Here is a 14348-nt window from a genome sequence, read left to right as displayed (position 1 = left end):
TTAAATCCATCTTTGTCTGTAGGAATTTTATGTCGTAGGGCTCTGGAATTGTCTCAAGTATATTCAAATATGGGCAATAACAAACTCTTATAACAAGATTCTCCTATAACCTCTGAGCCCCTGTGAAGCATTTTTGGAAAGACAGGACTACTTAGAAAATTAACTTTTTATTATGTTCAGTTGTGAGAAAGAGATATCATTAGAGTCCAATGTCAACTTTTCTCTCCTTACTCAAGAGGGCTGGATGAGGGCAACAACCACCTCACATTACGTCAAGGGTCCAGGTTCAGATTCATCCACACACTGCACTCACTGGCTCCAGAACTACTGTGCAGTGACGAAAGGACACTGGAACAGCACAGAGAACCAACCCCGACTCTCTCCCGCAGCACACAGTTCTGCTGCTTAATATTTCTCACAACTTTTAAAAATGGAGAAGCTATAAAATAATTTTATTAGAAGAGTAATTTTCTTCTAAAATGAAGTAAAGCAAACACATACCCAAGGATCTCAAAAAGTTTTTTTTTTTTACAGAATATATGTATGTATTTGTGTGTGTGTGTGTATGTGTAGTTACAAACACTATTTATAGTATAGCTATTATGTTTAACATCATTGCAGTGTCTACAAAGTTGTGGATCCCAGTCTTGGTGCCAAATGCATATAAAAAGCTCAAAAGCTATTATGACTATACCATGCAAATTTAAATCCAGAAAACCTTGGGACATAGACTGCAGTTCTTCTGAGCCCCATGGAGTCTCTGCCTTTGACAGTTGGGTACCTCAACTATGCATCGAAAATGTTTTGAATCACTTTTCTCCCAGATAGAATTAATGTCACTGTTCTGAATATATAAACTGGACATTTAAATCAACCGCTGACACTTTTGTCCATGTTCATACGTATTTTAGGGTCCCTCTTTTGCATGTGGACCTCACTCCTTGAATCACTGATACAGAAAAAGATACCTGAAGTATTGAAAGGGATAAGGTCTACACAGTGTCCTTTTTTTTTTTTCTCTTTAACATGTTAACAATGATAAGGTCACTTACAAGGTTTTTCCCAATCTGTTTAACTTTTAGGATCCCCCATTATTATCCAAGAAAAAATTGTCAGAAAAAAGCCAAGGAACAAGAAAACACTTGTCTCCAGATAAAAGTAAAACCAGAAAGCAGTGGTTGGAAGAAGATACTGAAGAAAAGATAAGAATGAAAGGGAAGAAAGGGTAAAAAATTGGTCACTGCTTCTAGCATGAGACTTTGTGGTGGGTTTGACCTGCTACAGACATGACAGATTAAAGGTCATCAGCCGCCAAGGAAAATCAAGTAGTGGTCAGCTCCCGGGGATAGCCTATGGCACAAACCCCCACAGGGGGGATGGAGCCCCTGTCTGTGGGGAAACTGAGGCCAGCTCTGTGAATACTGGGCAAGGCTCTGGTCACTGGTTTTGGATAGAACAGAGAGGGTGAGGCATATGTGGCATTTTGGGATAAAGTATCAATTTAGCAGTTCTTTCCTGAATAGTTTGCTTTTTTGTTTCTCCAAATGCTTAACTTCACTGTGACATCTGTTTGCACAACTGTAGTCATTTCAGTTTATGGATGCCTGTGATAGAAATATTGTTTACAAAAAATATATCATCTCTTTTTTTTTTTCTTTAGAAAGATCTCATCTAAATAGTAAGTTAAGGTTGCATCTATGAAACCGGTGCACCTTGTCTTGTTTCTACGAGCTTTAAAAAGTCCAAATACTGATGAGGCTGTGGGTTGGAAGGAACCAAAAGTGACTGTGTTTGTTGTCAGGTTGCTCTCCTTTGCCTCAAGAGAACGGTCATGGGTCCCTGGGTGATGCATGGTGTGGACTGGTTGTGTTCCTGCAGCATCCTAGTTACACTAGGAGTAGTTGGATGTGCTTGTGAAACATGTCAGATACAGAAATAAAAGCATGAGGATGTTTCTTGGTTTCTGAAATTGGATAGAAGTGTTTTCACTTCAATCTTAATTCTAGAGAACAGAAAGTAGTTACACCACAGAAAGAAAAATATGACATCGCATGCTGCCATGATAGCAAGCATAAGAAACAAAATCTTGGTAAATATACATATATATGCATATTATGCAAATATATTTGATATTAACATACAATGTTATAAGAGTGACTGATAACTTAAAAACAAGGGGGAAAATCATCCTAGGTGGTTTTACCTTAGAGTAACAAATAACCTGAGACGTCTAAGCTTTCCATTAGATACCAGTCCTAGCAATCCGTAAGAGATGTGGAGCACGTGTTCAGTGATTGAAATGTCAACTCAACGTTGCCAAAATGTGCCGCCGTGTCCCACAAGATGGGTAAGCTGGATCTACTCCAAGTGAGCAAAGAAATACACTGTACAGCAGAGTACTTACAATGAGATGCCATCCATCCCCGAAGGGCTTTCAAAAGATGGACATGCAGACATCAACGTGGGCTCTGCCTATGTTTAAGAAACAGGTGAGCACACACCAGAGGCTCACTGCACCCACGGAACCAGTACAGAAAAAGTCTGCCCCACGAAAGCAAGCCCCATCACCAAGAAAGCCAAAAAGCCTTTGCTTAATAAACTGAAAGAGTGGGTATGAAGTGTGACTTGTTTTAAACTAGCAATACCACTGAATGAGGTTTTGAAGAGTAAGTTTCTTCCTGATTTTTAAACTAAAACATCTAACTTATGATAATAAAAGACACATTTTGGGATGATATTGTGTTTCGCGCCCTCATTCTCAAGGCATAATATTTAGACAATGCTTGTCCCTTTCAATTAAAAAAGAAAAAAACTATGACTTTCTGTAATATGCATCCTGTGATTGAATTGTCCATAGCTGCAAAATGTATATATGTATGTGTATCTGTCTGACATACACATGGGCACTTACACCTGTGTGTATAAACATATACACATACATCCTCATATACACGTGTATTTTATATATATGCTGAGAAAGTTCACATATATATACAATTGCGTATGTATATATGTGTGTATCTGCGTGTGTGTGTGTCTTTGTGTGTGTGTACAGGTATAAAAACTTGACAGGCAGAGTAATATTTCACTCAGTGTTAAATGAAGTCTTTGAAAAATCAAGTACAGTCACTCAGTTAACATAGTACAGCCAGTAAACTAAGTTGAAAAGAGAAAAAGTGAATGGAAACACGATCCGGGACCATCTGTCTATGGCATTCACATCGGTTAGATCAGGGATTTTAATTTTGAGCTGTGAAGACCTCCTCCGTAGATGGGTCTTCTTGATGTTTCTGTCCACGTGTCGCCCATGCCCTTCCCGAGGCATGCTCTGTTTCCTGTACTGGATTCCTGAGTTGTCAAAGGATCTTGCTGAATTCCGGGTATCACCAATGCCACCTGCAACCTCATTCATTTCATTGTGAACCTCCAGCGATGTTAACAGAATATTTCCATGAGCATCCACCTGATTGGAAGGAAATACACATGCTTAGATAGCTAGTGTAGCATGCCAATAAACCTAACTTCTACATGCAAACCCAGGACAGACTTGTGTCATTCTATCAGGTCACATAAACTATGAGAAACTGCATATCTAGCAAACCCAGCATTTTGTTTTAGTGTAAAGTGTCATTTTGTGGGCTTATCTGTAAGTTAGAAACTTGATTTCCTTGATTTTAAAAGTCTCATAGAAAAATTAGATAAAAAAAGGTGGTCCATTTCAAACTGAAATTTCACATTATGGATGCAAGTCCTTATTGAAGACAAAATTAAAGCACTAATGTCTTTCAAGATGTTAACTTAGGTATTATCACCTTTTCCCACAACTATGCACTTGGATAGAAACTATACTCTCCTATTCTTCTTTGGAAGTCAATTTGTCCCCTTTATTGATAATAACAAAAATACCCAAATTACCAAGTAGATAAGTGAATACTGTGATGAATGGACACTCCTGATGACTTTGGTGGATTTCCTCACTCAATCCTGGTCCTGGCAGAAGACATTCATTTTAACTGCTATATTTGTGGTGCTGGAGAAGACTCTTGAGAGTCCCTTGGACTGCAAGGAAATCCAACCAGTCCATTCTAAAGGAGATCAATCCTGGGTATTCATTGGAAGGACTTATGCTAAAGCTGAAACTCCAATACTTTGGCCACCTCATGCGACGAGTTGACTCACTGGAAAAGAGTCTGATGCTAGGACGGATTGGGGGTAGGAGGAGACGGGGATGAGAGAGAATGAGATGGCTGGATGGCATCACCGACTCGATGGACATGAGTTTGAGTGAACTCCGGGAGTTGGTGATGGACAGGGAGGCCTGGTGTGCTGTGGTTCATGGGGTCGCAAAGAGTCGGACACGACTAAGCAACTGAACTGAACTGAACTGAAAGTCCCTTCTTACACTGGAGCCAAACTTTAAAAAAACAAGATTTTATTCTGTGCTAAATATAGCTTCAGACCTTTCATGATTATACCACTGGTGCATTTTATTTGTTGGTCTGCCACAAAACTTTCATGGAGCATGTCTGAGGCTAGGCCTTAAGGGAGAGGTTCAGGAGGTGAGGAGGGAAGAGAAGAAGCCCAACACTATAAGTAGAGGCTTGTACAGGAGGGCAGGCAGGATGGACCCAAACCCCAACGTGACCCAGACGCAGGAAGGGTGATCAACATCCAGTGGCCATCAGACTCTGGAATAGAGGCACCAAAAAAGACTCAGAGATACCTCCATCATGGTTTGGGTGAAAGTGAAAGTCTCTCAGTCGTGTCAGACTCTTTGCGACCCCATGGACTATACAGTCCATGGAATTCTCCAGGACAGAATACTGGAGTGGGTAGCCTTTCCCTTCTCCAGGAGATCTTCCCAACCCAAGGATTGAACCCCGGTCTCCTGCATTGCAGGCAGATTCTTTATCAGCTGAGCCACATGGGAAGCCCAAGAATACTGGAGTGAGTAGCCTATCCCTTCTCCAGCAGATCCTCCCAACCCAGGAATTGAACCAGGGTCTCCTGCATTGCAGGTGGATTCTTTACCAACTGAGCTATCAGAGAAGTCCCAAACGAAAAATAAATCCATGTAGTTCTCCAAGCCAGAATACGGGAGTTGGTAGCCTTACCTTTCTCCAGGGGATCTTCCCAACATAGGGAATGAACACAGGTCTCCTGCATTGTGGGCAGATTCTTTACTAAATGAGCTATCAGGGAAGCCCTACCATCCAATTATGCTTGGGGAAGGAGAGATGTAGTCATTAGGATGTCACCCCTTTCTCCCCAGCCATTTGAATAAATTATGCAAAAGAGACTTTGCAAACAGAGAGAGGATATAGACTGAATTATCCAGGTGTGTCCAATCTAGTCACATGAGACCTTAAAAGCAGATAATTTTCTCCAGCTTGAAGCAGAAGAGAAAGCCAGGATGTAGCAGAAGTTGAAAGCCAGAGGAACTGGAAGCATAAAGAGTAGATCGGCCCGTGATTGAGAGAACTACAGGGAAGGCCTGGGAAGAAAGGCGGCAGCTTCAAGGAGCAAAGACAGGCCCTGGCCCACGGCCAGCAAGACAACCTCAGTCCTACAAACACAAGGAACCAGGGTATCCAATGAGCTGAGCCCCACTGTACTCAGACTTCTGACTAAACCAACTGCGAGATAATATTTGGGTGTTGTTTTAAATGTTATGTTTGTGGTAAATTGTTATGGCAACAATCAAAACTAGTACAGGAGAGAAGAGGGAAGATTTCAGAGGGGAGATGAACTTGAACTGGGCCTTAAAGAATGAATACAGATTTCTCAGGCAAAGAGCCAGAGAAACACCAAGGCACAGCCTTGAAGAGTGGCTGAAATGTTTTGAAAAGGGCAAACTAGTTGAGTGGGACTGAAGTCCTGGAGAGAACGGATGCACACACTCAACTCCTGGCCCAGACTCAGGGGAGATAGAGGAGGTGACTGTCATTCTCATCCCTGTCATCCTCATCTGCTTACCACATTATTACAAGAAAGAACACCTGGTGATAAATGGGAAACAGATGAGAGTCGAGCTATTAAAAGAATTTCCCCTTTACCCTTTCAGTTCAGTTCAGTTCAGTTCAGTCATGTCCAACTCCTTGCGATCCCATGCATCACAGAATGCCAGGCTTCCCTGTCTATCACCAACTCCTGGAGTTCATTCAAACTCATGTCCATCAAGTCGGTGATGCCATCCAGCCATCTCACTCTCTGTCGTCCCCTTCTCCTCCTGCCCCCAATACCTCCCAGCATCAGGATCTTTTCAAATGAGTCAGGTCTTCTCATCAGGTGGCCAAAGTATTGGAGTTTCAGCTTCAACATCAGTCCTTCCAATGAACATCCAGGATTGATCTCCTTTAGGATGGACTGGTTGGATCTCTTTGCAGTCCAAGGGACTCTCAAGAGTCTTCTCCAACACCACAGTTCAAAAGCATCAATTCTTCGGCGATCTGCTTTCTTTATAATCCAACTCTCACATCTATATATGAGCACTGGAAAAACCATAACCTTGACTATACGGACCTTGGTTGGCAAAGTAACGTCTCTGCTTTTTAATATGCTATCTAGGTTGGTCATAACTTTCCTTCCAAGGAGTAAGCGTCTTTTAATTTCATGGCTGCAATCAGTATTCACAGTGATTTTGGAGCCCCCAAAAATAAAGTCTGACACTGTTTCCACTGTTTCCCCATCTATTTCCCATGAAGTGATGGCACCAGATGCCATGATTTTTGTTTTCTGAATGTTGAATTTTAAGCCAACTTTTTCACTCTCCTCTTTCACTTTCTTCAAGAGGCTTTTTAGTTCCTCTTCACTTTCTTCCATAAGGGTGGTGTCACCTGCATATCTGAGGTTATTGATATTTCTCTTGGCAATCTTGATTCCAGTTTGTGCTTCTTCCAGCCCAGCATTCCTCATGATGTACTCTGCATATAAGTTAAATAAGCAGAGTGGCAATATACAACCTTGACGTACTCCTTTTCCTATTTGGAACCAGTCTGTTGTTCCATGCCCTTGGGTAATGAGAAATAAAAGTGGTTTCCAGATGAAAAAGTGACATATTTCTGAAACCCAACTGAAGCAGCAGAATAAAGAATAGAAGATGGATTTGAAGGGACAGACCCTAGCTGGTGTGCACTTCACTGGCCTCTGTTTTTAGAGGGCAGTCCAGGAGAGAAACGCCAGGAGGTAGTGAGTAACTGCTCCCCGCCAGCTACTGCAACCCACTCCTGCACGTCCTCTAGGTGACGCTGGATGCTCAGCGATGTCTCACCATTGCCTGGTCACTTCTGCGTCTCTGCAGTTAAGAAGGTGGGAAAGGAGTAGAGGAGTTACTCATTGCCCTGCTCCCACTTGGCCCTTCATAATCTCCCTGGAGAAACAATCACAGTATGGACTCAGGGTACAGCAGCCGGCCCACATTAGCTGGGGTTGGGTTCAATATCCCACAGCATCTACTGTCCCCTGGAAATGGAAGCAGTCAATCTGGGGGTGCTGGGAGACACAAAAAGACCAAGATAATACTATGCATGCTGGGGAGAAGGCTTTTTATGAAGACCTGTTCTTGGGGAAGGAACAGAGTACTGAAAGAAGAGCTATCTTTTTGTTTTCGTTTTTTTTAATTCAGTGGAGGGAAAAATTCTAATGGGGCTTGAACCTCAAAAGTACTGGGAATAATAGACCTTTGTAAGAACCTGTGTTCCATATCTGTTCTTTTCATCATTTCTCCTGGAATGATTGTCAATAAAATCCTTATAACAAAAAAGTCAAATTTCCCATTTTGGGGATCAATGAAGTGTCTGGTGGTTTGGAGCTCAGTCAAGTGGGAGGAGCAGCCTGACAGGTAAATAAAAATGTGGTTAAAACAGGAGGAGACAGCAAAGAAAAGGCCAGCAAGGGACTGGGCAATAGCACGTCCTCCACAGAGACCACCCAGGAGCTGTGGGCATGTTGGGGCCACCAGAGGTCATCACGATCTCTAAAAAGGGGGCAATCTGGGACTTTCTTTGGAAGCTGTGGGCAGTTGGCTCTTAAGGCAACACAGGGGTGAATGTGATGTGTGAGATGAGCTGGGCTTTACCCAGAGGCGCAGAGGAGTAAGAGAAGGTCCTTGCCCTCAAGGAGAAGAGCTTCTAATAATCAGGAAATGCAATTTAGAAGACATTGCATATTTATTACCCTTAAAGCTCATTTTAAAATACATGCCCACAATGCCATCTCTTTCTAGTTACTAAAAATGCCATAGGCAAAGCTCCTTTTATCAAAATTTAGGGATTATGATGCTTTTGTAGAACAAAATACCAATTAAAGAAAAGTCTTTTCTTAAAGAAGAAAGTATTTTGTGATACATTTATTAGGATGGATTTTGGTGGTTCTAATGACTTAGATTTTCACTTGGCTTTAAAAATATGTTTATCTGTTTTATTGGAGGAGGGCATGGCAGCCCCAGAGAAGGTGATGGCACCCCACTCCAGTACTCTTGCCTGGAAAATCCCATGGACGGAGGAGCCTAGTGGGCTGCAGTCCATGGGGTTGCGAAGAGTTGGACACAACTGAGCGACTTCACTTTCTCTTTTCACTTTCACGCATTGGAGAAGGAAATGGCAACCCACTCCAGTGTTCTTGCCTGGAGAATCCCAGGGATGGGAGAGCCTGATGGGCTGCAATCTATGGGGTCGAACAGAGTCGGACACAACTGAAGTGACTTAGCAGCAGCAGCAGCAGCATGGCAGCCCACTCCATATTCTTGCCTGGAGAATCCCACAGACAAAGGAGCCTGGTGGGCTACAGTCCATAGGGTCTCAAAGAGTTAGACAAAACCGAGTGACTGAACACACATCTATTTTATACATAGTGGTGTGAAGTAATAACCTATCAAGGAAAAAAATATGTATCAGTTCAATTCAGTTCAGTCGCTCAGTTGTGTCCGACTCTTTGCAACCCCATGAATCACAGCACGCCAGGCCTCCCTGTCCATCACCAACTCCTGGAGTTTGCTCAACTCATGTCCACCGAGTCAGTGATGCCATCCAGCCATCTCATTCTCTGTCGTCCCCTTCTCCTCCTGCCCCCAATCCCTCCCAGCATCAGGGTCTTTTCCAGTGAGTCAACTCTTCGCATGAGGTGGCCAAATATTGGAGTTTCAGCTTCAGCATCAGTGCTTCCAATGAACACCCAGGACTGATCTCATTTAGAATGGACTGGTCGGATTTCCTCCGTCCAAGGGACTCTCAAGATTCTTCTCCAACACCACAGTTTAAAAGCATCAATTCTGTGGCGATCAGCTTTCTTCACAGTCCAACTCACATCCATACATGACCACTGGAAAAACCACAGCCTTGACTAGACGGACCTTGGTTGGCAAAGTAATGTCTCTGCTTTTTAATGTGCTATCTCTGTGTGTAAAGCTGAATCACTATACTGTATATCTAAAACTTACACAATATAGTAAATCATCTATACTTCAATAAAAATTTTTTAAATGTAGTTTTAATTTTTTAAAAACAGATATGCTTATGAACAGTTCTCCCTTCCTCTGACTCTAGGAGAGTGAGAAAACACGTGGGTTCAGTGGTACCAAACTGATGAAAAATATCACTCATTTATGGACACACATTCCCGGAGCACTTAACCACATCCAACTCTGGCACAAACTTTTTGGTAGATGCAAAGAATGGGATGGTGTCTAGGTCAGAAGGCACAGTGAAATGTGATCTGCCATCTCCTAAGCATAGAGCATATGCCCTGGAGGTTGGAAGAACAGGGACAAGACCACCTGCATGGAGCGGAGAGTGACAGAGGCATGATGGGAAAAAATGGCAGACAAAATCGGGATAACATCACAGAGAAGAGCATCTGGCTTAAGTCTTGAAGAAGGGTAAGATGTGGACAAAGAAGAGGGATTCGGGGATAAGAGAAAGGCAAAGAGATGGTAAGACATATGGTGATTCCAGGAAGCCCAAAGGGAGAGTGAAAAAACACAAAAAGTAAGGTCAACTGGATGTTGAGTTGGTTTTTCAACACTTAATGACAAATTTGTATGAATCAATATTCTGTCTTCCCTCCTCCCTTTGGCCAGTTTTGTGCATTTGGGAAAGAACTTCAGAAAGGTGAGTCTAAGTCTGCACCCTTGGATTCCAGTGAAGGAAGCCCACCCTGAGAGAAGCCAAACTCAAGGTCATCAATGTTTACAAAGTTGGGGTGCCTGGGTGCTCTGATACCTGTGGCTGCCTTGAAGCCGTGGGAGAACTAATATAACTGCATCACTCCATTTCAGAGTGAGTGAGCAGCTACATTATTGCTTCATTATGTTGAAAGGAACTTGAATATATATATATTAGATATGGAATTAATAAGACCTCAGAGTAAATTAATTTGGCTGTTTTTGACATAGCTTTACCTTCGCATGGATTTCATTTAAACATGAATCAGTGTGTAGAAAATTTACATCAAAACTACTAGAAGGTATTTTTTTATGCAAGAATTAAAAGGTTACTAAAATCCGTTGAATCTTAGGAACCAAACATTTTAAACAAATACTTCCAGAAGAGATACTAATCTTTTCCTATCATTTAGAATCTAAATCTTAAAACAGATGGGATTGTGAAAATGCTCTGTATAAAATGATAGTGATGACTCATAATTTCTAAAGCATTTCATGAATACCACTTATTTTGAAAATTTGTCTCGAATCTACTATAATTAGATTTCAATGTAGTTTTTTCTTCCTGCTCTATAACCCAGAAATATTCAGAGATGAAAAACATCTCCTGTGGAATGTATCCTAGAGGGATTTTCAGTTTCTTCCAAGAATCTGTCATCAGATTGGCACACTGTTAATATCTTATTCTCTACTTAAAGCTTCAAAATAAGTAAAATAGTTTTAGGAAAATGAGGAACTATTTGTCATGTGAGGAATAAAATGTTGCTCTTTAGTAAGAGGAATGGTGTCAAGCCTTGCAGCTCTGATTCCTTGGCAAGACTTTCAGCCACTTCATGAAATTCAAATACCATTTGATCAACTTGAAAAATATCACAAGGCTTGTAACTATTAACACATGCATTACAACTGAAGATGGTTGGTTCTTGGTTATAGAAACAACCCAGGAACAAACAGAAACACAAATAAATTAAGTTCAGAATTTTCACTGTACCACCGGTCTCAGGAGAAACCAAGTGACTATGTGAACACTGCCACTAAGTTAAAATAAGGGGAATCTACACTCATGGTCTGATATCAAGTTCAACAGCATCATGGTCAAGTGGGTGGCCTGCAGAGCCCCTGAAGACACTGCTCTGAGATCTCTTACAGGACACAAGGAAAGACAATGACAGTGCGCGTCCTTGCTGTCACCCAGTGTGCATCAGTCCGAGGACAGCTGCAGCCCCTGAGCCGCTTGGTTCCCAGGTATGAGAGAGGTGCCATCTGAGGACACTGCTGGTCAGACCGAGAAACAGTCCCAAGAGATATCACTGAAAGTGAACAAGTGAATGAATAATTACAATTAGAAAGGACGCTTGAAGCTGCTGGCCTCGGCATAGCTTCTGTTTTGCATGAAATTTGTGATTCTTTACTTACTTTCTGTTCATTCATCCAGATCATGTGATATGAAATTTTGGGAGATGCATTTCTACTTTAAAATTATCATTAAATTCTTAGGTGTGGTCAGCAACATTTTATAATGAAGTATAGTTGATTTATGTTTCAGGCACATAACAAAGTGATTAAGTTCTCTGTCAGTCTTTACACACACACACACACACACACACATATATTCAATACATACACTCTTTTCCATCATACATTATTATAAGATATTAAATACAGCTCCCTGTACTATATAGGGTCCTGGTTGTTTATCTATTATATATATATATAGTAGTGTATGTATGTTAATTCCAAATTCCCAATTTATCCCTCCCCTCTCTTTCCTCTTTGGGACCCACAAGTTTATTTTCCATGTTTGTGAGTTTATTTTTGGAAATAAGATAATTTTATCATTTTTTAAAGATTCCACATATAAGTGGTAAGTGACTATGTGAACACTGCCACTAAGTTGAAATACATGTTAAAGACATGTAAGACTTTACACTGAGTTAAAGACATGATAATTGTCTTTGTCTGATTTACTTCACTTAGTGGAATACTCTCTGGGTCCATCCATGTTGCTGCAAATGGCATTATTCCATTTATTTTTATGGCTGAGGAGTACTGCACTGTATATATGAACCACATCTTTATCCATTAATCTGTTAATGGGCACTTGAGTTGTTTCCATGTCTTGGCTATTGTGAATAGTGCTGCTATGAACACTTGGGTGCATGTATCTTTTCAAATTAGAGTTTTCATCTATTCTGGATATATGCCCAGGTGTGGGATTGCAGGATCATATGGCAACTCTATTTTTGGTTTCTTAAGGAACCTTCATACTGTTTGCCACAGGGGCTGTACCAATTTACATTCCCACCAAGAGTGTAGGAGGGTTCCCTTTTCTTCACACCCTCTCCAGCATTTATTGTTTGCAGATTTTTTTTTTTAATGATATCCATCCTGACTGGTATAAGGTGATATCTCATTGTATTTTTCATTTGTGTTTCTCTAATAATTAGCAGTATTGAGCATCTTTTCAGGCTGGCCATCTAGTCAGCAAACTTTTTAATATTTACCTTTAAGAGCATCAAATATGCATTTGAAACATGCATTTGTATGCTGACTTTAAGCTGTAAGAACTGATATCTATAATTACAGATTTTAAAAAATATGAACATATAAAGGCTTTAAGAAAACTGCTGAGAAATTGAAACAAATTTTCAGGAAAACAAACAATAAAAATGGACTCATGAATTTTCTTCTGCATCTAACTCATAATATATTAGTTCTACATTCCGCTTAATTTTGACTGTGGAGTTAGAGATTTGGGGGGTTTTGTTTCTGTTTTAAAATTTAAGCTTCACTCAAAAAGATATTTCTGTAGCACAACAATTTAACCTTTCTAAAGAGCATCATTTAGAAGAAACCTAAGCCTGTTTAAATTATGAGGGAATTTGGAAAACAGCATTGTCTGTGTCTATGTGTCTGTGTAATGGAAACAATAATAAAGCGATGAATTCTTGTTTCCTTGGAAACAGTGTGACCAAAGCACATTGTGTATGCATAGTAGGATGTGGACTAATTTAGAAACACACCAGCATGGCGCTAAGTATACATTCCAATAAGAAATTCAAGGTCATGTTGCCTGTGAAAGCCTGATTTTATTCACAAATCCTGGTTTCTCTGACCAACTTTATGTGCCACTGAAAGGACAGGAGCCATTTACAGTCACTTAACTGCCTTCACTCGTTCATGAACACCCAGGGACCTATTCTTACCACTGCAAGGCCACGGGCACCACATTCCTCCAGGGAGCTGCTGCACCTCGCAAGAGGCTTGGGTCAGTGACTCACTAAGAGCATCAGAAAGAACAAGGAAACCTCATGAGCCTGAGAATAAGTGAATTTAGTAAGAAGAATTTAAAAGTAAAGAAATATAGGAACAAGCCCAGTATGTCCATAGGTGGAGGTATATTTTTGAAGACTTGAAGTGATGCAACACGTAGAAGATAAAGACAAAATTTTATATAGAGACAACAGTGTGCTTTCACTAAAATAGTGTTTATAATTGCAATGACATATGGTTTTTATTAATAAAATAAATGGAAATGACATCTAATTGCAAAGTTTCTAACTGGAAATATATAAGAGTGAGATGAGGCGGCTTGCGGAAGAAACTGATTGGTACCCTCTTTCTGGATTCAGACCACTAGACCATCCAGGTGTAACCTACACCATGTCCTTTATGATCGCACAGTGGACAGACCACTGGACCATCCAGGTGTGACCTATACCATGTCTCTTACGATCACACAGTGGACAGACCACTAGACCATCCAGGTGTGACCTACACCATGTCTCTTAGATCACACAGTGGACAGACCACTAGACCATCCAGGTGTGGCCTACACCATGTCCTTTATGATCACACAGTGGACAGACCACTAGACCATCCAGGTGTGACCTATACCATGTCTCTCACGATCACACAGTGGACAGACCACTAGACCATCCAGGTATGATCTACACCATGTCCCTTATGATTACACAGTGTAAGTGACAAACAGATTCAAGGATTAGATCTGATACTGAAGAACTATGGAATGAGGTTCATAACACTGTACAGGAGGCAGTGGTCAAGACAATTCCCAAGAAAAAGAAATGCAAAAAGGCAAAATGGCTGTCTGAGGAGGCCTTACAAATAGCTGAGAAAAGAAATGAAGTGAAAAGCAAAGGAGAAAAGGAAAATTACACCCATTTGA

General features: G+C 41.0%; 1 protein-coding gene across 2 annotated transcripts in view; it reads right to left on the bottom strand.

The window, feature by feature from the left end:
• Positions 1-487: 487 nt before the first annotated feature.
• GABRB3 (gamma-aminobutyric acid type A receptor subunit beta3) overlaps positions 488-14348 on the bottom strand; it is a 299133-nt gene continuing 285272 nt past the window's right edge. For both annotated transcript variants that reach the window (XM_088829723.1, XM_055417672.2), the window contains one exon: positions 488-3463. In XM_088829723.1, coding sequence (XP_088685849.1) covers positions 3131-3463 — 333 coding nt within the window. In that variant the 3' untranslated portion in view covers positions 488-3130. The remainder of the gene's footprint in view (positions 3464-14348) is intronic.

The sequence above is a fragment of the Moschus berezovskii genome, chromosome 21 (genome assembly GCF_049115385.1).
Source record: "Moschus berezovskii isolate FMDL1 chromosome 21, NW_MosBer_1.0, whole genome shotgun sequence".
NCBI lineage: Eukaryota > Metazoa > Chordata > Mammalia > Artiodactyla > Moschidae > Moschus > Moschus berezovskii.
This window is presented reverse-complemented; position numbering and strand designations above follow the sequence as displayed.